Consider the following 27,846-nt stretch of genomic DNA (forward strand, 5'->3'; position numbering starts at 1 on the left):
CCATGTTTTCCATTTGTCTTGTGAAACAATTCCCTTCTGGCATTTTGCTGTTGGGACTGGCTCAGCTAGTTATTTTGTTCAGCTAGACTCCCTTGGGAACATCACTTGTGATGTGTGCAAAATTGGAAAGGACAGAGAGTCAAAATCTGGACCAGCTAAGAGATATGAACTTTCCTACCAAAATTCCATTTTGTGTTTGTTTACTGCAAGGTCCCATGGGACACAAATGGAGTGTCTGAATTGGAAGTCCAAGATCAACAACTGGACATTTAGAAGTTTCCTCATAAATCTTTCCAAAGCCACAATTTGCTCAAAAATAATTTAACATTTTGGGGTGCATTTTTTTTACCAATGTACAATGAATTCTTAAGCAGCATGAATCTACAGCATCTATCTACATCAGAGCTATTATTATTGTTGTTGTTGTTGTTATTGCTGCTGCTGCTGCTAACATCTCTATACCACTCATAGTCAATACTCTCTGGGCAGTTTATAACAATAATCATAGAATCATACACTCATGTCACCCATCCAGATTCCAACCAGGCCTAATCCTGCTTAGCTTCCAAAATTAGGCAGAATCAGGCACTTCTGGCTATACCACCATGGCCATACATGGGACCCAGTGAACTGGGTACATGTCCCCATCACCTTCTCAGCCAATTGACGTTGCTGCTTCTTTGCTAATAATTGAGATGGTGAGATCCATCCAGGTCACCAGGAAGCAAGGAGAGATGCCACTTCAACCTCTTGTTGACCCTGGCTATTTTTGCATCACCATTAGCAGTGCAAAAGCAGTGAAGCTTCCCCTACCTCCCAGTGATTCTGCAACAGCGAGCATTGAAGCTTGAGTGCCCTGGTGAAGAGCACCTCATCCCCGCAGGGAAGAGCTGAAGGGCTGGGAATGCTTCCAGATGAGGCATTTATGCTGCAGAGGTCTACAAGGTAGGATACTCAACATGGACGTGCAGAACAGAATGGCACTAACAAAATTCATCTAGCAAACACATGCACACACAGGGCTAGTTCCTAGGTGCTTTTTAAAGAAAACAACAGTTTCATAGCTTTTCCTGGGTGCTGTAAGTTTGATGGCTACAGGCTTTGTAAGTGCAGTTTCTTAGGTATTACCTAGGCTGGAGGGAAGAAAGCACAACAGGGCAAGTCTCATGCTGAACCGGGCAGGTGCAACTGAAAGGGTTAACTGCCCACCAGCCAGTCAGAGAGAGACGAACTGGGATTCTAACTTGTTACTAGGCAACCGCCAGAATTCCACAACGGATACGACTGAGTGGTCCTTCCCACTGCCCTGTGACTACTCAGAGCAGCCTGGTTTCTCTCCTTGCCCTTTAACCAGACTGTGCACGTCTTTTTAATGCTCCCTGCAGGACTGCTACATTCTTGCTGCATATCCCAAGAATCCTCACCACCCCTCCATGGTCGCCCACTGGTTTTTCTATCACTTTTCTTTATGCAAAAGAACAATCTTTACAACAATAGGATCAAGGCAAAAATAAAACACAATCCATTGAGGAAGAGATTTCATGATGTATTTTAACTAGGGATGCGAAAAACAAAAACAAAAAACCATTTTTGATTGTTGTTGTTGCTGCTGCTGCTGTTTTGGCACATTTTCAAACACATGTGCAGGCTCATCTCATTCCTGATTCCCACTTTCATTTGTGGAAATTTCCTAATTTCTTATTTTCCCAAATTCCCCCTGATTTGCAGACAGAATCAGGACTGTTATACACGTTTTTAAATGCATTTTTATTTTCCTAAAAAATCATTGCTTTTTATCCACCTTGTTCATCCAGATGCCCATTTCTTGATTCCATTTGAACTCCATTCATAGGTCTGAAAATGTTTCATCCTTATCTCTTTGGAATCTGCCTTCTGAGGGACTTCGAAAAAGGACAGACCAAAATACTCCCATGCATGTCTCTAATCTGACCTGAAAGGGATTGTGAAGGACAATCTTGTGCAAATGAAGCATAAACACCCAATTTAACATTATAGCAATTCTAGACTGATCTATTTGGCAGCAAAATTCTGATCAAGCACAAAATCCAGCAAAGAGGAAAATAAATTCATTTTCCCCCACTGTGATGCTTTACAACCAAGTTGAATTATTCAGCTTTGAAAGAGCACTCTGGGCACATAGGAGACAACAGCCATTTATGAGGTTTCTCTTGGAACAGCTGGCCTTGAAAACAAAAGCAAAATGCCAACGTATAAACTCACCTCCAGCTATCATTGCTGCTTACTGGATCTTGCCCAGGGTTCTTTTCACACATTTCTTCCCTACCTTAAATATCAAAGTGGTGTATGGAAAGCACACATGCACATGCACAAACCTCTTCTTTTGTGTGTATACACATATTTGGGAAAAGGACCGTTATGTCTTCCACATGTGCAGTTCTCAAAATGTGAAGAATTTGTGGAAGCCCACAAACAGACATGCATAACACTTATTTTTATTCTTTCTATGTAATTGTTTATCCATTTTTGCTTGTTGCTTTTATACACGAAACTCGTGCTCTTTAAATAGAGCTATGAAGCAGGAAAGGGGAATTCAAATAGGAGGCAATAGGAATTGGGACCATATCTATGATTTATATCATCCTGAACAATGACAAAAGTAATAAACATAGTAAGGGAAAGACCTATAAAATGGAGTTGGCAAACGGTTTTCAAATGTTTAAAACCAACTCTGTTTCCATGGGAGTGATCCTGTTTAGTCATACATGGAACAAATATCCGTATTCCTGAGGTCAAAATGGAGCAGTACCACAGGAATGTCAGATTATGTGATTGGGCCTGGAGCTTGAATTCCGCAAATTCTGCTATAGTCATGTTGCAGAATTTTGTAATTTCCTGGGTTTGAATATGAACTTTAATGTGCTGTTCACCCTCAATCCAAGTAAAGTTGGAATACTCACCAAGAGGAAAAAGCCTTTATAAGCCATCTTGGGTTCATAACAAGAGAAAAATATGGGAGATATAAATGCAATGTAATAATAATAGCACAACTCCCAGGGTTCTTTCCCATCTCAAATTATAATCCAAGGTAGAAAACACCTCCCTTTCCACAGTGCCATTACTGAATGTTCACCTTTCACTGACCCCTCCTCTTAGATCCAACAGGTGGATTAGTCCCTTTTGCATGGGTCACCTCTAAAGCATCAAACCAGGTGTACTAGGTATTGTTATCTTCTCAGGGCATTTGACATTTCCCAGGGTTCTTGACTGTACACAATGCACACACAAATCCACTGGACACACGCACACACACAAAGAAAGAAAGACACACCTGCTGTCTCTGTCATTACAACAAGATGAACGCTCTCACAAATCCAAAGAGTTCTATAATGGTAGCTAATTATCCATTGGAATGAATGAATGGGTGAATGAAATGAATCATGCATTTATCAAGTGGATACGATTACAAATAAAAAGTGAAAATATAATTCATTTATAAAACAATGGGCACACTTAACGGAATGATGATCACCCACAAGATTGTGTCCTTTTTCACTGCATTGTCCAAATTCTGTCAGAAACAAATTGGAAACATTCCTCAGTTGAGCCTTTCTCATCTAGGTAGAGTGGCTGAAACTCTTCTCCAGCCTCTGATATACCTCTTCCAAAGCACTTGTTCTCCAAGATGAGTCTTCAAAATTTCCCCAAGGAGCCTTTTTATCTCCCCCACCCTGCCGAACAAACAAACAACTTTAACATAGAAAACAAAACAACTGCAAAGCATCTGCAATGATAACTGGTGTTTATTTGTTATCCAACCCTCATCAGAATCACATGCTTCCTCTCTCACTCTCTTGTCTTTTCTGTATGTTAGGAACTTCTCTTTTGTGTCACCAGCTAATTAGTGCTCTCCACTGAATTGCTGACACCTCTGTTGCAAGTACATTCCCTGTTGTCGCTATTATGTCAGAAAAAGTGAGGCAGGCTCCCAGCTCTTACCACAAGGGGTTATTCAGTTGTCTTTGCTCTCCTGTTGCCGACCAGTAAGAAAAACCTCACTTGTCTGTTTCGTCAAAAACTGCCTGCTCTCTGCATTGACCTTTTGCGCTGGAGGAGGGAGACAGTTTTGTAATTGGGGGAAATCATGACATGCGGAATCAGGGAACCCCTAATTGGCTGGAAAGTTCACAATGTTGAGTAAGGGGAAACCAGCTGGGTCCAGTACTGTGACCAGAAGAGTCCAGTCTACAGCACCAGCCTGTGTGTGCTGATTTGCAAGTGCATCTCACCAACTCCCTCCCAGTATAAGACAGTCTGGGATTACTGCCTTCAATAGAGAAGAATTCAGACAAGGACTGACATTTCCTAGGCAGAAGAATCAAAAGAAGAATATAATTGTTAGAATGCTGCTGAGACAAGACAGCTAGGACAGGGGAAAAGTAAAAAGCACTCTGAAATAGTGAACAATCAACTCCTATCATTTTAAGCCTCTCAAGAAAGCAGCACTGTGCAAAAAAGCTATAACGTGTTTTTTGACTGATGGAGCAAATGCAGCTTCGTTTGAAAGGCCAAATCTACCATCTAGTTACCTCCCCCATTATCAGAGAAAGTAGACTATTTGTTCAAGTTTGATATTAACATAGGCATCTTCTAGGGGTCCCCAGGAAGGCAAACCGTTAGGGGATTTGTTTTGTTTGTTTTTGCCTTGTCTTAGAAACGTACTTCCAATGCATTTCCAGCCATGCCTACTCAGAAGTAAGTTAAATGTAACTGGGTATAGGATAGCAGCCTTCACTTTGGATAGTAAACTGTAGGGGATAATCAATTCAGAATTGTTTCAGGTGCTAGATTACAGCAGTGCTTCAAAGTGGTTCCAGGTCTCAGACTTGAAACAGGTTTCAGGTCCTAAGCTGAAAATCTTCAGAAACATAAAGGGGTGCAGGTCCCGTTTAACTCAACTGGACTTCATTCTAAGCAGACATGTGCAGGTTCACAGTGTTAGTCTGCTCAAGATCTGCTGGACCAGCAAGGGTGGATGCTGGCTCAGGACCAAAGAAACAGAGTGTTTTCTGCTTGGCTCTTAGCTCCATTTGCCCCCTTATCTCCCAGGCTCCATTCATCCTTCCCTCATCCACAACATTGGGAGACAGGGCCAGGGGATGTTCTTTGCCAAATATTACCTGGCAAGATAAGTACCACTAGGTCTCAGAGCCCGTGTTTCAAGGGATGCCAGTGATGAGAGAAAGTTGGAAGCACCACAAATGCCCAGGAACATGTAGTTTCTGGCAATGTGCACATCCTAGGTGGAAACTCTGTCCAGACAATGCTGGAGGAAAAAAGGATTAGACCATGACTTTGACCACAGAAAACCTCACACTTCTAATAGATCAGGTCCACTGCTGTTCGCTCGTCCTGGAACTGGGAGTTGTTGGACAATTATTTTCCTGCAGGCATGCAATTGTCTTCCTTTTCCACAAACACACCCACTCCGTCCCCTGCGTCTGCCTCCCGTAAGCATGCTGTGCTATATTCCTAGTCACAAGCACTAACCTTGGTAAGGTCAAGGAAACCAAGAATGTGGGTGATGATTAAGTTATAAACATTACTGTGGTGTAATAGAAACATAGAATGGTGGGATGCATTCGTCAGACGCCATTATGAGCCCGTAAACTGACTGTTGACACGGCCCAGATCTCCTCTGGGCCTTGCCACCACACAAGATCAGCGTCAACATTCCCGTAACTTTGCTAAGGTCACGTCCTCTTCTTTCTTTGTGACTCCTCACATCACCTCCATGCTCTGTTCCAATGGCTGGTCATCCAGGGTGTTACGCATCGTTTCGTAATTTAAACAAAAGAGTTCTATCCAGTCTTGGTGTTTGTGGCAGCCAGCAGGCAGGCTAGACGGGTATTTCTGTAGCTGCTTGGATTCCATCCCGAAAGTTTTTAGCATTTCATTGTAAGGTCATGAATGATCATGCACAAAATCACACATAGTGGATGAATGTAATGCACGTACAACATCACTCCTGATCATTAGAAGCCCATCTAGTCCAGCTTTCTGTTCCCACAGTGGTCAGCCTAGGCTAGAAGCAGAACATGACTGCAGCAGCACCCCTCCACCCATGTTCCCCAGCAACTAGAATTCAGCAGCATGTTGCCTCTGATACTGGAGGCAATACGTGCATTGTTTTCATAGATGGGGACCACTCATTACTTTATTCTTCACAGAGACAGCCTGGCCCTCTGTTGAAGCCATTCCAATTGATCATCACTACACCTCATGGAAGCAGACTCTGAGTTTAATCCTAAAGTAATTCTTTTTGTCTGCCCTGAAACTTCCACCTATCAGCTACACTGAAAGAACCTGGGTTCTGATATTACAGAATAAATAAAATTTCTCCCTATCCACTTTCTCTGCACCATGAGAGTCTAAAAGGATTCTGTTCTGTTCTGTTCTGTTCTGTTCTGTTCTATTCTATTCAGAGGATGGGGCTATGTCAGGAAAAATTGCTCTCCATGTTGCCCTTTCTTTCATACAAATGTTTTACAAGGGGCAAACATTTCAGTTTGTGAATTGTTCTTTGCTGTCTACATGAAAGATCTGGCCTCAAACCAGACTAGGCTTTGATAACAAAACATCACCTTCCTGGTGAAAGATGTCTACAGCTACACAGACCAAATTAAATGAAATCAGATTACTATATTAGACAAAGTTAAACAGATAGAATTTTGCCAACAGAGCCCCAGGATTTCCACCAGACTTCCACAACATAGAATTTTAACTTCAACACCAATCAGCCATAGCCAGCTTGGCCAGGAATGATGGGAGCCATAGTCAAAACACCCAGAGTTCAGGGAGTTATGTGAGGAAGGCTGACTTATACAATATGTTGCAAGCAGAAAGAAAGTGTGCCTCCAATGTCCTTAGAGAAAGAAGCATCCTGCCCAAAAATTGCAGCTCGGCATTCCAGGATGTGAGGAAAGCAGCCGAGGGATTGTGCAAATAAAGGCCTTTGGAGTCTTGTTCTTGAATACTGGCTTCCCAGCACCACCCACTGCATAGCAAACCCCACTGAAACCCTAATGTTTTTAAGCTACTGGATGGGATACAGGCCCCCTGTCACACAGGGGACCCAATTTTATGTGTTCTACCTTGAGAACTCAACTGAGTCCCATGGTCCTGCCCAGAAGCAGCACAAGGACCAGGCAACAGGGAGCAGGTCCAGGGTCTGGCATTCAAAGACCCCAAAATGGCCCCAGCAGGAAGTCGCAGCAGCAGCAGTGGGACCGGTGGCTCCTCCCTTTCTTGCACCTCAAAAGGAAAGTGCTGTGGTGGCATCTGGCCAAGACCACAACCGGTTGGTGATTCGCTTTGAACCACCAACTGACCATAGCAATGTGCTAAACCAGCCTGTCAAGGCTGCAATGGTATCTTTGGAGGCACCTATTTTTGCTTCTTCTCAGGTGGTTGCTGCAACACTCGACAAGATCGTTCCCAACTCTCAAAATGCTCAATGTATTGTTGTTGTGATGTGCCATGACTTATGGTGACCCCATGAATGAAAGCCCTCCAAAATGGTCCATCCATGACAGCTCCTTTCAGCTCTCCTAAGTTCAAGGCTGTGGCTTCCTTGATGGATTCAATCCACCTGCTGGTTGGTCTTCCTTTTCATCTTCTGCCTCCAACTTTCCCTAGCATGATGGTCTTTCCCAGAGAGTTTGCTTTCTCATGATGTGCCCAAAGTATGAGACCCTCAGTTTTCTGATTTTTGCTTCCAGGGAAAGTCCAGGCTTGGTTTGATCTAAAAAAAACTATGTCTTTTTAAGCCTGTAATGTGAGAAAAGTCACATATTCATCAGCTGAATCAACAGACTAAAGACTAAAGACATAGTTCTTACGCAACTTAAAAACAAAGGGAGAGGGGCTGGTTGAATTACAAGAGGTTTTGGAAATATGTACATGTTTTCCATCATGAGTAAGAAACATGCTTATGTAACCTGAGGCACCAATTCTATAGATCCCTTTTCCAGGATGAACCAGCAGTGACCAACAACTATCTCAGAATTTGACCTTTGTGTTGACCTTAGCAACTTTTATGAAACTTTGCTACATGTTTATATACGGAAGCAGATTAGTCAGACTTAGGATAGCCCCATTAAAATGATCTCCCTGTTAGTCATCTTGGGTTCGATCCAGATGTTTGTGCAACTATATTGATGGAAGGAGGTTTTCCACTTCATCTTCCTCATGGTATTTATTTATTTATTTATTTATTTATTTGCCATTTTTGTATGCCATCCCATTCACAGAAGCCTCGGGATGGCTTTCAACATCATAAATAAATACATATACAAATACATACATATAAAATTGGATACATCCTGGCTCAATATTTTAAAACCAATAAATAAAATCAACAATTATTAAAATATCATTTAAATAAAAAGGTCTTGGCCTGGCACCGAAAAACAAATAACGACGGCGCCAGGCAGACATCTCTGGGGAGCGCATTCCATAAGTGGGAATGGTAAGTTGTCCTGCCCTCTGAAAATCTACCCAGAGGCTGGGTTTGGATGTTCATGGAGGAAAAGAAGTCATCACGGTTTGTTTTCCCTGACCCCACATCCCAGTAATGTGCCACAATTTCCCAAACCACCTTTGCAGCATGCAGCTTATCTCGTCATCCATACCCAAAGTATACAACAGGGATGGCTTCAAGAGTATCCCAGAACCCATGGCCTGATGTAGGATTCTGGGGTGGTTTCCATGCCACCTCGGCTGTGCACCTTGTCAGGTCCAGTAGATATGTAAGCCATGCTCTGTGAGGGTTATTAGGGAAATCACACAATCTGCAACTGGCAACTATATTTTGTGTGGAGAAAAGAAGCCATGGTGGTTGTACAAGCCCAGCCAGAGGCTAAGGGATTGTGCTGAATGGGGCAGGCTTGAAAACAGCTGGTTCTCTTAACCCTATTAAAACCCTTCCCATGATTGAAATCTAGCGTTTAAAACAACCTTCCTGCAGCATGCCCAGGAAATGTGTGGCTATATCATGGCTCCCAGTGCGAGAGAACAGAACTTAGCCATATTCTAAGCCTGGCAGAAAATCCCAAAGGGGATCCAAAATTGTTAGAAGAATATTTTCCCACTGATGAACTGAAGTTACCTGGACAAGGTTGCTGTGCAAGAATGCCTGCAACATGCAAACCCGGAGCAAAATCCCCATCCTTTCCTTGCTCTGGCCCATGGACCACAGTAGCCTCCTCCTGATTGGTTCACTGAAGTCCTGAGGTGCTCTTCCCTTGCCCCTCCTGAGTGTACCTGCATGTCTCTGATGTTCTCCAGCTGTCCATAAAGATTTTCATTACATGAAATTCAGCCGCCGCCCCTCCATGCAATTTTGTGCCACCTCCCTGTTTCCAGCAGTAAGCAGGGAGGCAGACACATCACTTAGCCAATGGCAGTAAAGCAAGTCATGAATCTCTGTTGAGTGTTGAGGGCAGCAGAGGCTGAAAGCTAAAAGTGGCCACTTCTGCAGCCACTCTTGCCAGGACACTCTAAGGTGCATCCATACAAGCAATGGTAAAATGGTAAGCCTGCGTCCGATGATCAGAGAGGTCGTGGTGAAGCATGGAAACCTAAGAGAAACATTGTGTCTCTAAACTAATCCTACAATGCAGTAAAACTGGAAGACTCTAGCAGATACAACAGAACCATAATGGAAAGATTTCACAATGGTTTCTCAAGTTGTGCAGACCTACCCACTGAGTCCTTCGAAAGCAGCAGTGCTACAGCATCTACCACCCTCTTTCCAGCGAATGATGTATGAGGGATTGATTTTGGGGTGGGAATCCATTGGATTCCCCGGGCTTAGCTTCCTGGACTCTGAACTGTTTTGATGCAGCTGTGAATCCAACTTCCTGGTGAGCATATCCAGGGATCATGTGGTGCTCACCAGGAACTGAGTCTATGGTACGGAGTTGAGCATGTGGTATGGAAGGTTGCCAAGACAGGGCTGAGCATGAGAGGAAGACCAGAAACACTAGAAAGATGGATTCTACGGAGCTTTGACACAACAGTAGACACAAGCTATATTTTTGATATCAGTCTCACCGCCCCCCCCCCCCGCAACCCCGCGAGTGATCCTTGTCATATACAGCACCGGCATAGGTCACCTCATATGAACCCATAGGTGGAAAGTGTGGAGGAAAATCACCCTGGACAGATGAAGGAGACCAAACTGAACCCTAACATATGGTTCCCAACACTTTCTTACAATTTACAAACCACGGCTTCAAGGGAGCCAGCACTATGTACGCTTTGAACTATAAAAACAGCACCAAGAATAATAAGAATACCCCGAGTTGAATCTTTTATTGTTTTAAGTATCTAGTAACAAAATAATAGTGTAACAAATATTAACATGAAGTTATTCCAAATATTATAAAAGATGCATACCACATGCCATTCTATATAAAATTGAAAAGTTCTCTATTTTCTATTTATGTACAAAATAATTACTAATCAAAAGAAAAATGAATGATGCATAGTAAGTGGATTTTTAAATACAGATATGAAATATTAAAATAAGGTTGTACAAACGTCTTCCTCTTTCACTGCGAACGATTTTAAAATAAATACAGCTGCAGAATAACTTGGCTTTATTTTTCTCTCTTGGTTTAAATATGTACTAATTCACATTATCATAAAACTGATTAATCAACAGGATGGAGTTTTTATTAATCCCTTAGCATTAGACATCGGTCTAAAGATAGCTGATGGAAATAGCTGTTAAAAAGTAAGCAAGTAAAATGGGTTCTTGTAGGTTTTACACATTTGAACCAATTAAAAATGGAATAATAATCCACAGTGTATGCGGCAATTATTTACTATGCAATGAATTATTTGATAAATGAAAAATGTTGTAAAATTTCTTTACTGTGTACAGTATCATACAAAAAAAACTTAGATTGGTTTCTGCCAAGTCAATGTGGAAATGACCCTTGCTAATTGCTGTAATGCTTATTATTTATTCAGCCCTAGTTTTTGCTGGAATGAAGAACGTCCTGGAAAGGCAATTGGAAACCCCCTTTAGCACCTTTGCCCACATATGGCAGTTAGTACAGAGGTTCTCCAAAGGAAAGGTCAAATTTTACTCAAGTGCTATTAGAGTTTGTTGAACTCCCAGATATATGGATGGCTTCGGGTGTTCCATTCTCAGGATCAACATTTAAAATTAGTAGGAAGGCATTAATGAAGAAGACTTTGAGACACCAAGTCTTTATAAAACCACAATCCCCAGGATTACTTGGTTTGGAACCACGATGAGACTGATTTAGGTGCTGGCACATTCACTGTTCCTTTGTGTGGGTGTTTAAGCTGTGGGCAGCTATCCACCAAGAAAGATCTAATATTGTCCAGGGGGTTAGACTAGGCAATCTGTAAAGTCCTTTCCATCCCTACCATTTTATGACATATTTGGTATTATTAGATATTAAAATTATTTATTTCATTGGATATTTAAAAAATAAACACACTGAAACCAGTGGGAGAACACTTCAAACTACCAAGACAGTCTGCTGCAGACTTGAAGGTTGATATCCACTGATACAAAACATTTCAAAAGGACACACCAATGCGAAGTCGTGGAATTGGAATTCATTTGCAAAACCAATATTGTAGAATTCGCTCTCAGGAAAGCACAAGAATGACTGCATTACAGAATGCGGCTGTCTGTTTTGGGGTGTTTATTTTCACCATTTTCTGTATCTATTAATCAGTGGCTGCCAGTAATGAATGAGGTCTAAGCTATCATGTCTGGATTTTGCATTAATTTTACTGGATTCCAAGTTTTTCTGTGCTCTGTGTAGAAGGGTGTAACTTTCATTTAGCTGGCAGCTCAATTAAATAAGAGGGCTGATTTCAGATGATTGGAACCCATGTGTATGATTAGAAAGAAACTGTAGATAAGATTTCTTGTTGCTAGAACTTCTTGAATGAAACATAGAAGCATAGAAACAGAGCGAGTCAGAAGGGGTCTCCCAGGCCATCTAGTCTGATCCCCAGCTCCAGCCAGCTCCATTCATGACATGCCTACCATGTGCATGCCCAGCCTATCCTTGAACACACTCACTGATGGGGCTTCAACCACCTCCCGTAGAAGCCCATTCCATACCCTTGGGGTTCTAGCTGTAAGGAAGTACTTCCCGGCATCCAAATTGAACCTTGGTTCCCTGAGCATTGCTCCATTGTAACACATTCTGCCCTCCTCCTCAGGGGAAAACAGGTCTCTACCCACCTCCATGTGACACCCCCTCATGTACCTATATGTTGCCAACAGGAATACTTCTCTCAATCTAGAAGTCATGCTTCTGGCTATGCAACCAAGGGAGCATTTGCTCTCTTTGACCACTACGTCACACTGCTGATTCATGTTTAGCCTGCAGTCAACCAGTGGTCCCTTTCACAAGTGCTGCTCTCCAGCCACTTGTCCCCTAACCTGTACTTATGATACCCATTCTGATGCCTCAGGTGCAAGATCTTGCACTTATCCACACTGAATGCCATCCTGTTGTCCCCTGCCCACTTCCATAGTCTGTCCAGATCCTTCTGGATCTGGAGTATCTGCTTCTCAGTTGTTGCTACTGCCCCCATTTTAGTATCGTTTGTGAATTTGATCAGCAGACTGGTCATAAGACAAGTCAACTGTGTTAGAGAATTATGTGTAGCTAAATGGGTGATGTCCTTGGGCAGAATGGTTTCATTCTCAGGGTTCATTCGCAGTTACACTATCACTGAAAAATAAATAGTGCCACAGCTGAAGAAGAAAAGTAACCCTCTTAATGCTACCTACCCCTTCACAGAATTTTCAGAGAGAGAGAGAGAGATCTGGGCCCTTTTACCAACCAGGTTAAAGCAATAGACATTTGAATTAGATCCATCCACTGAAATCTTGTCCAGTTGACTCCATTGGATTCAATTTACATATGAACCAACCCAGGATGTTCAGTAAGAGAGACATTCACAGTGATAAAAAAATAAACCTTTTCTTTTAACAAGCTGATTTGGGTAGAACGTTTCACCATGAATCCAGCATCCAACAATGGAATGACTCTGTGTTAGCACTGACAGTTATATTTGTATAGTGACATAGATTACCCTGACAGATGCTCCATTGCATAATCATGTCCATAAGACAAGTCAATAGTTTTAAATAATATATACGAGGACTCCTCAAACATTAAAAAACAAAAACATGGAATGAAAAATGAGGCTGTAGAAATAAACAGTTTATGAAACACATGTAAGCATTGACTTTCCAGAAGGCTTAAAACAGATACAGAGACTATTAAAAAAACCTTTTTTTTTTTTTTTTGTAAAAAGGAGAGAGGACAAATAGCTGGTTGCAATGGTCCTTCTTTGTGTTATGTGTCACTCCCAAGCAGCAATTCCTACAAAATAACTGTTTGCCAAACCAGTTACTCCCCCTTCTGAGAAAGGTTGCAGTTTGTTGTCTCTAGGCATGGCTGTTGTTCTGAGTCTTGTTGAAGTATCTCCTTGCTTCAACACTGCTGAGGGAAACAGAACACCGTGATGGGTTCTGCCTTCTGTACTCAATACTGTCTGCAATTGCTTCCTTGATTATCTGCAAAAACAGAAGTGAAGAGTGTCAAAGGCAGTCCAAGCCGCGAGTTACTTCTGGCCGATCCCCCTTCCTGTAGACACCACATTTTAAAGTGGTTGCACGTTGACTGTTTGTGAAGAGCATTTTTCTAAGTTTGTATCACACTGTAGGGAAAACTCCTTGGAAGCTGCTGGATAGATGAACCATCCAGCTTCAGCTGTTGGGCAGTACAGAAATGATGATGATGCTATTACCAGATTTTTGCCATGTTTTTCTTCCTAATCTATCAAGAAAATCAGGTAACCATCAGGAACTGTCTACCTTTCTTGAGCTGACAGATGAGTTGGCACACCAGAAACAGTTATGCCAAAAGGAACCATTCAAATGCAATTTATAAAGGTAGCTTCTTCTAAATGAGAATAGTAGGGCTATGGCCAGCTTTTGTATTCCCAGGGGATGGCTTTATTTTCAAGACTTGCCCTCCCCAATCTGGTGTCCTCCAGACATTTTGGGCTACAGTTCCCAGCATCCATGCTCACCGGTTAGGCTAACTAGGGCTGGTGGGAACTGAAGTCCAAAGCATCTAAAGGACACAGGTTGGGAAAAGCAGTTATCCAGTGATCTGGAAATCAGACATGCATTTAACTTCCCACACCTCTGAAATAAAGTTGACATAATAGAATCATGGACTAGTAGGGTTGGGAGGGGCCAAGAAGGCCTTCAGGTCCCATCCCCTCCTGTTGCAGGTCACCAGGTTACACCATTCCACTCAGATGGCTGTCCAGCATCCTTTTTCACTGAAGCACACACACCCAGATTGCGCTATTGCACCTGAATGTGGGTGCTCTGAAAAGGAAAGACATTTCTGTTTACATAAAATTAGCAAAACTGCAGTGTAACCCCAGCCAGTTGAGAGAAATGACCTTGTGTGGAGGAGTGGGGGAGGCAGGAAAAGAAGAAAGTAAAAGCCCACCAATTTCTTTCATTCTCACCATCCTGCAATGTTTCTTTCCTGGATTGTAGTGCACTCAGCCTCTGGGCCGGCTGCATACCTTAGCATTTTGTTACAGTGTTATTTGGGAACAGTTTCAAGACAGCGGGAAAGGGAAATGTCCCCTTTTTCTCCCTCCTGAGTTTCCCTATATATTTAGGGGGAGGAGAGGGTTTTAAACCTCCCAGTGCAGTTTCCCACCCTAACAGAAAGCACCACTAATCTTTCTGGTAACCAGCTCTGACAACCTGAACAAACTGTAGCTCAGCTGCCCTAAAGAGGTTCTTGGTGCTCAGTGACTGGAATTACTCAAAACATGTTTATTTTACTGTATAAACAAATATACCTCTGCATCCATTTGGAGTTCTGAATTTATGGAAAGCATTAACTCTTCCCCACCCACCCTCCACCCCCATGGCTCTGTTTCCAACCAACGAAGGCAGATGGGAGTTTGTAGCCCAATTAATAGGATGTTGTCAAGGAACATGAGAGGGGCCTTTGAAGAGATTTATAGCCCACTCAGATACTAAGACCTCTTTTTCTTTTTTAATACATCATAAAAGCAAGTTTTATGAGAAGAAATAGATGGCAAAGAGGTCTAGCGAGAAATTCCTTTTGAAGGACACCATCTTATTTGGGTTGCATTTCTTTTAAGGAAGGATATGGAAAATTCCACTAAACCAGTAGCTTCCTTTAATGGGGCTCACGGAAGTCTGGTTTCTCAGAGTAAGATTCTCCAACCAGCTAGAACAAACCCAACTGGGTAAGGGGAATTGCACTTGATGGGAAAATGCAAGCAGTGGCTCAAATACAGGATATTAAAATGGCTTACAAAACATTTCCATTAATGCCTTGAAGCCAACTGTTTTATGCAACCAACATAATTGCTTGCTTACATAATTGTTTTTGCTTTGTATATACAGGAAATTAATTCCAAATGGAGAATGAAGTTTAGCCAGTAGATGGCAGCTTTTGATCACCTTCCAAGCATCATTTGAGTAATGGAAAAAAATACATTACAGTGCTTGCAAAAACACTCTTCTGAATTCCAGCTCTAATCTTGGCAATATGAAAGTTCAGAACCACAGCCTTATTCAAGATGTTTATACACTGACTCAAGTCCTTTTGACGCTATACTACAAATATAATTCATATACCCCATGCAAGTATTCATCATGAACACATGAGGGCTAAAAGTGGGCATGAAAGAACTACGCACACAAACCCAGATGCGGGTGTTCCCAGTCCCACCCACTCAGCCGCAGGTCTTCCTGTGTTGAGGGGGAAATTCGGTTGTTACATGCCCTCCAAAGGTCCTGGCCTTGATAACCCTGCCCAGCTCTTATAAACTCAAGACTGTGGCTTCCTTGATGGAGCTTATCTAACTCCTGTGTGATCTCCCACGTCTTCTTTTGCCTTCGACTTTCCCTAGCATGATTCACTTCTCCAAGGAGTGTTGTCTTCTTGTGATGTGCTGAAAGTATGACAGCCTCAGTTTTATCATTTTGCCTTCCAGGGAAAGTTCTGGCTTGATTTGATCCAGAACCCACTTGTCTGTCTTTCTGTTCTTCTGTATTCCCAAAGCTCTCCTCCAGCGCCAAGTTTTGAATCTACCAAGTTTCTTCCTGTCAGCTTTCTTCCCCGTTCAGCTTTCATTCATTCATCATTCATTCATTCATTCATTCATTCATTTGATTTATATCCTGCCTTTTATCTACAAAGGGCTCAAGGCAGCTTGCATCATTCTCCTCCTCCATCTTATCCCCACAACAACAACCCTGTGAGGTAGGTTGGGCTGAGAGTCTGTGACTGGCCCAAAGTCACCCAGTTGGCTCCATGGTGGAGTGAGGACTAGAACCCGGATCATCTGAGTCCCAGTCCCATGCTCTTAACCACTACACCACACTGGCTTTCATACCCATGCACAGTGATCAGGAAAGTTCTAACAGGGTGGCCTAATCACATCCGTCCATGGCACTCAGAACCTTGCTTTCTCAGACCCTCAACTGCATAGCAGCTTCAACTCGAACAGTAAAACCCTGCTCAGAACAAAAGTGGTGGAGGACACTGGTGCAAGGCAAGGATGTGCATTACACTTCATCACACTTGATTCCCATCACGTGAGAAGACCAAATGCTCAATGGAACTCTGAAGAGGCAATATTCTTTGAGTGCACTGAAACAGTTGTTCTCTCTTTTCCCTTATCTGAAACACATCCATACTTAACTGCTTTGAGCAAACTCATTCTTTTATTCAAGACAGGTCAACCAGCATATATTGGTAGCCTAATGCTTAAGAATGTAAGAGATGCTACGCTGGTCCAAAGGTCCCCAGACCAAAGGTCCACCTAGTTCAACACTCAGCCCACACAATGGCAAACCACCTGTCCTCATGATCCCTCAAGAAGGATGGGTGCAAGGACTCCACCTGCCCAAGCTCCTCAGCAGCTGGTGTATGCAGCCATGCCACCTCTGGTAATGGAGGAAGCACACTGCCAACATGGCTAGTAGCCAACAGATAGCCTTCTCCTCCAGGATTTTGTCCAATCCCCTTCCAATTTGGTGGCCACCACTATTTCCAGTGATAAAAATGCAGTTATGGAACAACAGTAGGAGTAGAGAGCTAGAAAAGAAGGACTTGAAAATCTGAATCTATTTAAAAGTACACTACAGCTTAGCCAAAAGGTCGTGAAGTGAAAAGCATCTAATCCACTTAAGGAAGTCAAACAGACGCAGGCACAAAATGAAAAGAATACTGTAAATACACACAGCCAACAGCCTGTAGAACAGGAAGATATTAACTAACAACATGTGGAGTCAGGGAAGATGCTTAGCATCTGGGGTTTGTAATGAGCAAGATTTTCCTCTACCCTATTCCAGGGTTTTAAGTGAGGAGCTGTCTTGCAAGATGCTGGAACTGAGTTCACACAGCATGACCACCCAGCCTGGCCATATGCCCCATGGGGGTCGATGGCTTAGTGGTCTACCAATCATGAGCCCAGATGATGATTAGCAGCCCTAGAGGATACTTTCCTTTCTCCTTCCTCCTCCTGCTTCCAGGCAGTATCCCATCAGGTGCCATGAGAAGGAAGAGAGTCCCTGTAGCACCACCAGGTCAGTTTTCAACCCTTATTGTGGGTATCTTCCTACATACTGACTCAGCTGAAGCTGTAAGCCAAACTCATGGCACTGTGAAGCAGCATTCATGCATCAGAAATCATCAGAATTTGCTTCATGTCACCACCTTCCTCCAGGGACAGCACTGCAGAACAGATTACTGGCTCCTACCCCTCTGCCATCCTTGCACTGGCTCAAGAGTAGACTTGAGTTGAGATCCAGCAGCCAGCAAGGATTTCAACTCTTCCTTGCTGAGTGGGTCCTCACCTCCTTGCCAAGGAGGATCAGACCCTGGCCACCCTTGCTGGCCTTTTGAAAGGTCCACCCTCATGCCACTGACAAAGAGGGCTGTTCCATGCTACTGTGGGCAGAAGAATGCTTCTGACAGCAGCCCCCAAGTGTCATTTGTCAAAGATGCCACCAGCAAAAGCCATGGACTTTTGCTGCTCTATCCAAGGAACTCACTGACGCTTCAGGCTCATCCACGGTGCTTCTTGCCATCTAGGTTTGGACAACAACCCACCAGGGGTAACAACAACCCAAAAACAGTCCATAGGCAACCCAGAGTAGCTTGCTTGAAAAAACAAGTCATCCTTGGTGAAGCAGCCCCTGTTCATACAACACAAAAATTAACCTGTGAAAACAAGCAAGGGTGAGGTGTTGTCCAAACCAGGTCCCTCATTTTAAAACACAGAAAGGTCCCCCATGGGCAAACATCTGCTTTTGGAAACCACTCCTCTAAATTCTGTTGTTTTATTCTGGTTAAATGGGAGGTAAAGACAGACTTGGATGGTGCAAGTCATACAAAAAACATTAAAACTCAACCAAGGGCAAAGACAGCTTCATTTGGCAGGAGAGGAAAAGTGCCTCATTTCAAATGGCTTTCTGCTAAGCTGCCTTTTCTATTCAACATACAAACAAACTTGCATTTCCATATCTTGTTTATCCCAGAAATTACTCAGAGGCAAGGAAGAAAAATGATCGTGCCCATCCATGTATTTGTTTATATTCTCAGATTCCTGCAGTTGACAAGCAGTGGCAAAGCGGGCAAGATACTCAATCCAGAGCTCTTTGCCTCTGTTTTTCCCCATGAGAGGACACACAATTACTTAAAGATAGAAATGTCTGATGCTGACTGATCTACCTTTCCAAGCAGCTCATAGTTTACACAAAAGGCACTTTCCAAGTACAGCATGAATGTACATGCAGGTTGCTTTTGTTCTCTTGTTAACACCAAACAACCTCTTTCCATTCAGAGCAGTGCATCTGCAGTGGTCAACCCTAGTTCTTTCTTACTTATTTACTTTATTTATTGTACTTCTATCCCATCTCTTTTTCCTTCTCGATGAACTCAAGGCAGCTTACGTAATTCCCCTCCTCCTCTGAATCTGATCCTTACAACAAGAACCCTGTGAGGTGGGTTAGGCTGAGCATCATGACAGGTGCAAAGTCACCCAGTGAGCTCTGTGGCCAGGTGAGGACTGGAACATTTAGATAATTTGGCCATCTGAAAGTTTTCCCCATTCTTATGAGAAGCTAAGATACCCCCAGGATGCCCCAGGGAAGGTAGTAACTCACCTCTCCCCACCCAGCCCAAGGAAAATTCCCCCTCGCACCAGTCCTAAAAGTGGTCTTCTGTCTTTTGTGTCCAGCTGGCACAAGGCAAGGGCAAAGCAGAACCCCTCCAAAACCAGAGTATCAGCTCCAACAAAAAAAGGCATTTTGGAAGATGAGCTTGGACTCCAACTTATCCTATGCCTTCCTGGACAACACCAGGGGACCACAGGATTGGCCCTCTAGGTCCTTTGAATCAAGGCACGCAGTACATCATACATACATCCAAGTTGTTGAGGGTATTGAATTCCATCAAATCATGCAGTCTCTTGAAAGCATCGTTTGAATACTGGAAGTTGAAGGTGGAGAATGGTGTGTCGGGATCATCGAAAATATCAAAGTCAGCAAAATCTTTCTCTTCCTCAGTTTCTCTTGGAATGCCTACAAGAATACCACAAAAGGGGAGGCATTTTACAGAGCAAATAATTCAGGAGAGAGGCACAAGATCCTAGCAAGTGATTGCCTACATCGGCGGTCCTCAAACTTTTTGAATAGGGGGCCGGTTGAAAGGCTGCGATGACCGTTGTGGGCCGGTGAGGTGGGGGTGCCTGGGGGCATGGGCCGGTGAGATGCCGTTGGGCACACACGAGGCGGCATCGGGCATGTGCGGCGGTGGCTCTATCATTTGGAGATCTCCCAGCGAGTCCAAAACCATCTCCCAGCAAGCCAGCAACCACCTCTCCGCACGTGTTGCGAGGCAGCGGCAAGCACGTGCATATGGAAGGCAGGCGGCGGTTGCTTGCTCGGAGACCATCTCCAAATGAGCAAGCCACCACCTCCCCCCCCCCCCGGATCTGTCCCGCGGGCTGTAGTTTGAGGACCCATGGCCTACATCATAGTAACTAGTTAGTAATTTCTTGTTTTATATGCACACACATACATATCGTAAGCTTTTAGCAGAAAACTATGTGAGTTTGCTTTTTTCACTCTTTAAAGAACTCTGTGTATTAATAACACCGATTAACTATTTGAAATTTTGGACTCAGTTAAGTCAGGAAAGGGCAAGCAAATAGTTTTTTTAATCTGACCAAAGTTTAGCACTGTTTTTCTAGATGTTTTTGCTCTTCTTATCTGCCCTCAAGATGGGGCAGGCTCAAAAAATTTTAAAGGTGATAAGGAATCACTGTTTGTATGAGAGTTCCAACTATAAGATGTGGTTTAGAGGTCCTTCTTAAAGAACCATCCCTCAAAGAGGTGAGGAGGGTGGCAAATAGAAGGGCTTTTTTGGAGGTTGTACCCCATCTCTGGAATGGGGTCACCAAAGAAGTATGCTTGGTGCTTTCATTACTAGCATTTCAGCACCACCAAAGGCTGTTCTATTTTCCAGATATTTTAATAATTGATTTTTATTGATTGATATATATGTATTTCTTGTGAATTTTAATTGTTGATTTTATTCTATCATACCTTGTTTATACTGCATTATTTTATGGAGTGTATCTATTTTATTGTTGGTGTTATAGTGGAAATGTACACCGTCCAGAGTCCAACTAGGGCTATAGGTGTAGTTTATACATTTAAAAAATAAAAAAAAATCTATCTGTTAGGAGTTTTTTTATAGTTTTAAATATTGTAGCAGCTAGAAAAGAGTCATCCCATTTCTCTGCCCCATCTGAGGGAATGAGACAGACATATTTCCAGTAGGACACAATGACCTACATTGATATCACATGCAAAATAGTGTAACTGTAAGTACCTAATATTTAGGTAACACAATATTTTTTCCTTGTACTTTTTACCACTACTGACCTGGGGCTTTGTAATCTCTGAAGTTGATATTAGCTAAAACAAAGTGGATAATGGTTGGACAATCAACGTCCGAAGCTGGATTCTTGGGTTTGAAGACATAGCACTCCTTTAAGCCTTCACGATCAAACACATGGGGGTCTATTTTGGGGAAAGGAAGCTTGTTCATCCTGGCCCATTTTTCCGCAAGTAAAATTTCCTAGGAGGAAAGCAAAATTTTGTATTTTCGCAGTAAGCAGACATTATGAAAAGGAAACTATGGGGCAAACTACAGGCATTGCGTCTGAAATTAGCATTTTGGGTATGTGCATTGGAGACAAAAGCAGATGACAAGACACCATAAACAAGTGTGTAGCAAGATAATAGGCCCAGTTCACATGCTTACATGGTGACACCTCGGGTAGCAAAAATGGAGCATCCATGTGTGACTCTATGTGGAATGCCCACATCTCTCATTGCATGAAGTCCAACCCTGCTTCTCTACCAGCTACATCCATCCCAGCTTCTCAACTGGGTAAGCATGTGAACTTGGGTAAACCCAAGTGTCGAAGAGGGAACAGACCAGTGACAAGTCGCTCATGAAGTTTCAGGATGTCTGGAAAAGGCTCAGAAGAGCAAACAGTGCTTCAGACGTAAGAGAGACACCCCTCTGTTTTGCTGATTTATGCGGAAAGGATTTAGTCTAAAAAAGCTAAATTCTGAGAGTGAATCCTGATTAGTAAGGATTGCTCATGTATCCCATGTACAAAGCACTGCTCATACTCCAACAGGCTTGTCGTTTTCCTTTAATTACACCACTACCCAGCCAATTACATTTATTAAGTGTTGGGAAAACATCACCTTCTGTCTATGTTCCCTGATGGTCTGAGATTACTCAACATGGAATTAAACAGTGAATTGCAGGTGACTACATGTAGGATGAAAGACTTGAAGTTCTCTCAGCCCCAAAATTGCTACTTATGGGGCTAAAACCTCCTATGCAGGGCAGGGTGGGAAATGAGGTTTAGCAATAAGTGGACTGTACACAAAGGACATCAACTATGCCAACTAAGAACTGGTTTCCCAATGAAAGGTAAGGTAACATCTGCCCTTTGCAAAGACCCTCCTCTTAAGAGGTGCCATGCCATCTTTGCATCAAACACTACCTTCAAAGTATACAGTATACTATATGCCCACTATTCTGCACAAATTCAGACGCATATGGAGTGCAAGCAAGCATGCCAGATGGCTTGGAAAGAGTCCAACATTACAGGGAAAGAAGAAACAGAACAGTCAGCTCAAACCAGATTAACAGTAGCTGCAGTTTGCTTCTAACTGCAGCTGTATACAAGGGTTTCAGCTAACTATGGTTGACAATGACAACTGGTGTAGACATGACTTTGCACCATAGAGACATGGAAATGGAAAGAAGGGAGGAAAGGCTAGGACCTCATGAGGCCTACCTGTTCTCCTAACAGTAAGTAGGAGATCAGGACCAAGTATGTTTGCACTGGACTTATAGTTTATGTCCATTAAAATTCATTATCATTTTAAAAAGAACCCTTAAAATAAAGGCAAGCCATAATGGAGAGCTAGAATACACTTTCTTGATCCAGCAAACTAAGAAGGTGAGAATACACTTTCATATACAAACAAATGAGATGTTCATCTCACTGCCAAGATTGTGAGTGATGCATAACATGAATAATAAGTATATCTACAGAATTTTTCTATAGTGTAGACACATGTGCATAAGCAAAGCTATCAAGGACTATTTTTTGTAGATGAAATACATGTTTCAATTAATACAGCAATGTCCAGGAAAGACAAATCATTCCCATCTATCTTTTTTTAAAATCACATCACACATTTTGTTTATTTATGTACCCTCTAAAGCATTAAAGATATCATTTCTAGAAACCTAAAATTATGTAGGTGTATTGAATTCAGAGCCATGAATTCCATCAACCTGGATTACTCACCTTAAAAGGTGGACTAGAGTCACTGGGACGTGCAGAAAAATCAAATGAGATTATAAGGTCAACTCCTCGTTGTGGTCTTAAGATAAGTGGATATGGAAGATTAAAGGTAAGTCCACTGTCTACAACATGAATCTTTTTGCTCTGTACATCCAAAGGCTCATATATCCTTTCAAACTCATCAGGATCTAGTAACATCGAGACATATTATGCCAGTTAATAAATGCTTTCAAAACAGATTTCTGTGTCTCAGTACAAAATAATAAAAATCAGTGAGAATCCAATTTCACAAACGGAATATTCATGTAAGCTGCCTTCTAATGTTAAGCAAATATTGTAAAAAGTCTGTGCATGTTGGTAATGCTGAGCTCCATGTGGTGCTTAACAGGTTGGTTCACAGATAACACAAATAAAAATTTTACAATAAATAAACCACATTTGGCTCCACTTATTCCCTCTTCTTTGATGCTCTGCAACAGTACATGGCTTTAATAAAGTACTTTCACACCCCCACTGCTGCTTTAAATTCAAGCTGCAGTGGACAAGTCCAGGCATGGTAACATCCATCTGAAGTTCCAGAAGGAACATGCATGGGAGGAAGCAAAGTCCCTCTAGCACCCTCATGGAAGGCAACGCTCACAGGTTTTGAACAGTTCTTAGCAATGATCTTCGGTCACCACTAAGAAAAGCACTCCCACATCAATCCGTCTCCTCCCGCCTTATGAAAAGAATGAGTTTGCCACTTGAGGATTGTAAAGGCCAAGCTGGAAGCAAGTGGTTCAGGAAAGTCCTGGTAGAAACCGCATCTTGCTTCGGCGAATGGGGCGGCATAAAAATGTTTTAATAAATAAATAAAATAAATAAAATAAATAAATAAACCCAAACCGGCAACATTTCATTTGCACCACCCCTTCAAACAGAGACCACAAATAAGGACCTGGGTAGTTTGCAGCTTGGGCTGACAGATTTTGCAAAATCAAAACCGAAACATAGTTTGGTGGTGGATGTGGCAGCCAATGGTTCTTTTCGTTATGACTGTGTGAGGAATCCGTTGTGTGTGGAAAATCCATCGGATTTCCTGGTTTCAGCTTCCTGGATTGTGATAATTTTGCAGCAGCTCAGGAACTGAGTTCCTGGAGAGTGCATCCACCATTTGTGGGGTGCTCACCAGGAATGGAGCCCCACCTTCCTGCAAATAGCAATGCTATTCTTCATGCCACTGTTGGCAGCATCCAATGATGAAGTTCGGTCACCAGGAATGGTGGATGGCACATTGTCTCAAGCTGCCCTCTTTCAAATCCTGCAGCCACTTCTGATGGGGAAGGCTGTTGGTTGCACAATGGGGGTTTATGAGCATTTGTGGACTTCCTCTTGTCTCAACTTGCTTTGCAGGACCAGGCTGAGCACAAGAGGAAGTCCACAGAATCTGGAGTGACAAATTCCAAACAGGTTCATCCCAACCCAACTTTCCATAAAAGGAGAAGTAACTAAGGGGATGAAAAAGGACAAGCACCAGGGATGGGCAAAACTGAATTTCAATTTTTCTTTTTTCTTATCTGTAATTCAGTTCATCTCACACTTTCAATTTTTCTCCAGCTCTGGGTTCAGCTTTCCAGGAAGTGAAAAATCATGTTGTATATGCTACCAGCTGCTTAGAGTACTACAGGTAAAGCAGTCTGCAATATTTGGTCGATTAAATGGTGCCTTCATTTATGAATAGCAGAGTCGAAGAATCATGTGTTTGCAACATTTAAAACATCTACAATGAATTGTTTATTCAGATTTCCATACGACCTATGGTAAAAAATCAGGCTACAGTCCAACGTAAAAATTAATGGGCTCCATGTGGATTGTAGGGGTTCTGCTCCCTATTGCAACCTCAAGACACGTTAGCATTTCACGGTGCTATTCAACCTGCTTGGAAACTGTTTTACCAAGTCAGGGTTTTTCTGAGTGTAACAAAGCCCCAGATCACAGTTCCACAACAAATCATCTGGTCAATTAATAGAAAGCTGGGAATTTGAAATCTACACATTCAGTGACTGACCCACTAAATCATGACAAGTTGCTTGTGCATAAACTGTTAGTGTCAACATTGCCTTTGGGAAGCTAAACTAACTGCTTGGCAGCTCTGGAGTAGTTTGCAGCTTTATTAGCAAACTGCTACAGAGATCTAAAAAGGCCAAATGTAGCTTCTTAGATGGCAACGGATTGGTCTGGTCTCGTCTTTCACTTATTTATTCTTTGCTCTTCTGAAAATTTACTGTAATAGTGCCTGTGCGGGAAACTATTTATTGCTCAGAGGCCACAACTATCCACTCATAACTTATCCCATAGAACAGTGGAGGTGGAAGGGGCCAAGAAGGCAATCTAGTGCAACCTTCCACTCAATGCAGGACTCTAAGTCAAACCATCCCTCTCAGATGGCTGCCCACTTGCCTCTCGAATGCCTCTAATGTAGGAGAGCCCACAACCTCTCTAGGTCATAGGTTCCACTGTCATTTTTATTTTGCTTAGAGTAAGAAAAATAATATTTCATTTAGTTTAGAGTAAGCAGCAAAATACATTAAATAGAAGTCAACTACCTATCAGTTTGAAGATGAAACTCAAATACTTTGGCTACCTAATGAGAAGGAAGGACTCCCTGGAGAAGAGCCTAATGCTGGGAACTATTGATGGCAAAAGAAGAAGGGGGCAGCAGAGGAAGAGGTGGCTGGATGGGGTCCCTTGGGCAATGGGTGTGAGCTTGAGTGGACTCTGGGGGATGGTGGAGGACAGGAAGGCCTGGAGGAGTGTTGTCCATGGGGTCATGATGGGTTGGACATGACTTCGCGGCTAACAACAACAACAACCTATCAGTTGTGCTTTGGCTGTTGGGCAGTATAGAAATTAATCAATTAAGTAATTAACAGCACTATCAAATGTTACTTTTGATTACAGCTTTAAGCAACCATTTTAAATGATTTTGTCTTTAAAAAAGAAGAAGAAGAGACAGTAGCAAAGAGAGAGGAGGAGTATCAAGTTTAGGAAGCACCAATGTGGCCTACTTAGGACAATGCAAGAGATGGCACAACACAGTCCTAGTTTAAGAGATACACTTTGAAGTAACGTTAAGTCTCTTCTATTCAGAACAACCTGCTAAGCAGTATTCTTAGTTGTGCTATGATAACCAAGCTTTTCCTTAAGGGAGCAGTTGCCCAATGGCCTTGTTTGGACAAAAATTCTAGGCGTCTCGTACTATTATTTAAAAAGTCAGGAACAAACTCTGGGGCTAAGTGCTTCTTTCTAACTCCTCCCTTCATGCCAGGATTATAAGCCAGTATCTGGTTTATAAACAAGCCAGATACTGTTGGCTTAATATAAACCAGAAACTAAGCCGTAAAGTGGCATACAAGAAATCTGAGTCCATAGTTTGTGAAAACTTGGATCCACTACATTTTAAATCTTCACTGAGAAATCTAGAAATGTTTTACAGACACTTAAAGAACCACATATGGTGTCTCAGAAGACCAGCTAACATAGCTCATTTGAGCTAAGTAGGACTATTCTTATGCAAACTAAATTTAAGTCAGTTTATTTGGTTCCAAATTAAAATAGAACCATCTCCATCTTCGCATGTTTTGTGATTTCAAGTTCCTTCTGTGAAACACCTGATTGCATAGTTAGAGCTTGCTATGCTGGTCTGATAAAATGGGACATTTTAATGGAAAGGTAAAATCAATGAAGAAATAAACAATTGTTTTCTGTTTTGTAATTATGAATTGTATATGTGAGATGAGATGTTTGGTTGAAATCACCCAGATTGCCTTTTTTCTCATAACCAGCTGTTTCTTGTCATGGCACACTGCTTAACTGTGTACAAGACAATTGCCAACAAAGATTCTTTACTTTCATTCCAATGTACTGAGATAAAGAAGCCAAGACTATGAGATAATTATTTCTTCGTTGTTCACTGCTTGCTTTCTGCTCAAGCATTTCTTTAAAGCGCAATGGAAAATGCTTTCCTTCCAGATGTTTTGGCCTACAACTCCCAACATGACAGACAGATATCTAAGGATATCTTGGGAAAGGGACACAGTAATTATGGGAGATTTCAGTCTCCTGGACATTACTTTGGAGACTCACTCGGCGGTGACAGCCAGGTCATGTAGCTTCCTAGAGGCTATAGAGGGAGGGTTTTTCACACAGAGGGTCCGAGAGGCGACGAGAGGGGGAGGGCTGTTGCAGGAGGATTCTTTGCAAGGCTAAGGCTGATTACGATCTGAGACTTGCCAAGAATATCAAGAGCAACAAAAAGGGTTTCTTTCAGTATGTAAATAGGAAGAGGAAGGGGAGACAAGTGGTGGGACCACTAAATAAGGAGGAAGGAGATCCAGTGACTGATAAGAGGGAACAGGCACAGATGCTAAATGACTATTTTGCCTCTGTGTTCACCCTAAAGCAGGACGGGGGATATCCGCATAGGAGATTAGATGAGGCTGGGGACTTAGGGGCACAGATTAGAGTCACCCCCCTTGAAGTTGAGGGGCTTCTCAGAGTATTGGACATTACAAAGTCACCAGGCCCTGACAGGTTACACCCGAGAGTACTTAGAGAGTTGGCAGAGATTCTCTCACGTCCGCTGGCCTCCATTTTTGAGACCTCATGGAGAACGGGTGAAGTTCCAGAGGACTGGAGGGTGGCATCAGTGGTCCCAATTTTCAAAAAGGGCAGTAGAAAGGACATGGGGAATTATAGACTGGTTAGCCTTACGTCCATTGTAGGAAAAACAATGGAAAGGCTCATAATAGAGAGAGATCTAGCATCACTAGATCT

At 42.5% G+C, this 27,846-nt stretch overlaps 1 protein-coding gene across 4 annotated transcripts in view; it reads right to left on the reverse strand.

Annotated features, from left to right (window-relative positions):
- Positions 1–13,257: 13,257 nt before the first annotated feature.
- PLA2G4A (phospholipase A2 group IVA) overlaps positions 13,258–27,846 on the reverse strand; it is a 93,912-nt gene continuing 79,323 nt past the window's right edge. For all 4 annotated transcript variants that reach the window (XM_044439158.1, XM_044439155.1, XM_044439156.1 and 1 more), the window contains exons 15-18: positions 23,035–23,219; positions 21,077–21,272; positions 19,551–19,708; positions 13,258–13,627 (exon numbers count right to left, since the gene is read on the reverse strand). In XM_044439158.1, the coding sequence (XP_044295093.1) occupies positions 13,499–13,627; positions 19,551–19,708; positions 21,077–21,272; positions 23,035–23,219 (668 nt within the window). In that variant the 3' untranslated portion in view covers positions 13,258–13,498. The remainder of the gene's footprint in view (positions 13,628–19,550; positions 19,709–21,076; positions 21,273–23,034; positions 23,220–27,846) is intronic.

Source organism: Varanus komodoensis, unplaced genomic scaffold, assembly GCF_004798865.1.
Source record: "Varanus komodoensis strain SLA01 unplaced genomic scaffold, ASM479886v1 scaffold34_1, whole genome shotgun sequence".
NCBI lineage: Eukaryota > Metazoa > Chordata > Lepidosauria > Squamata > Varanidae > Varanus > Varanus komodoensis.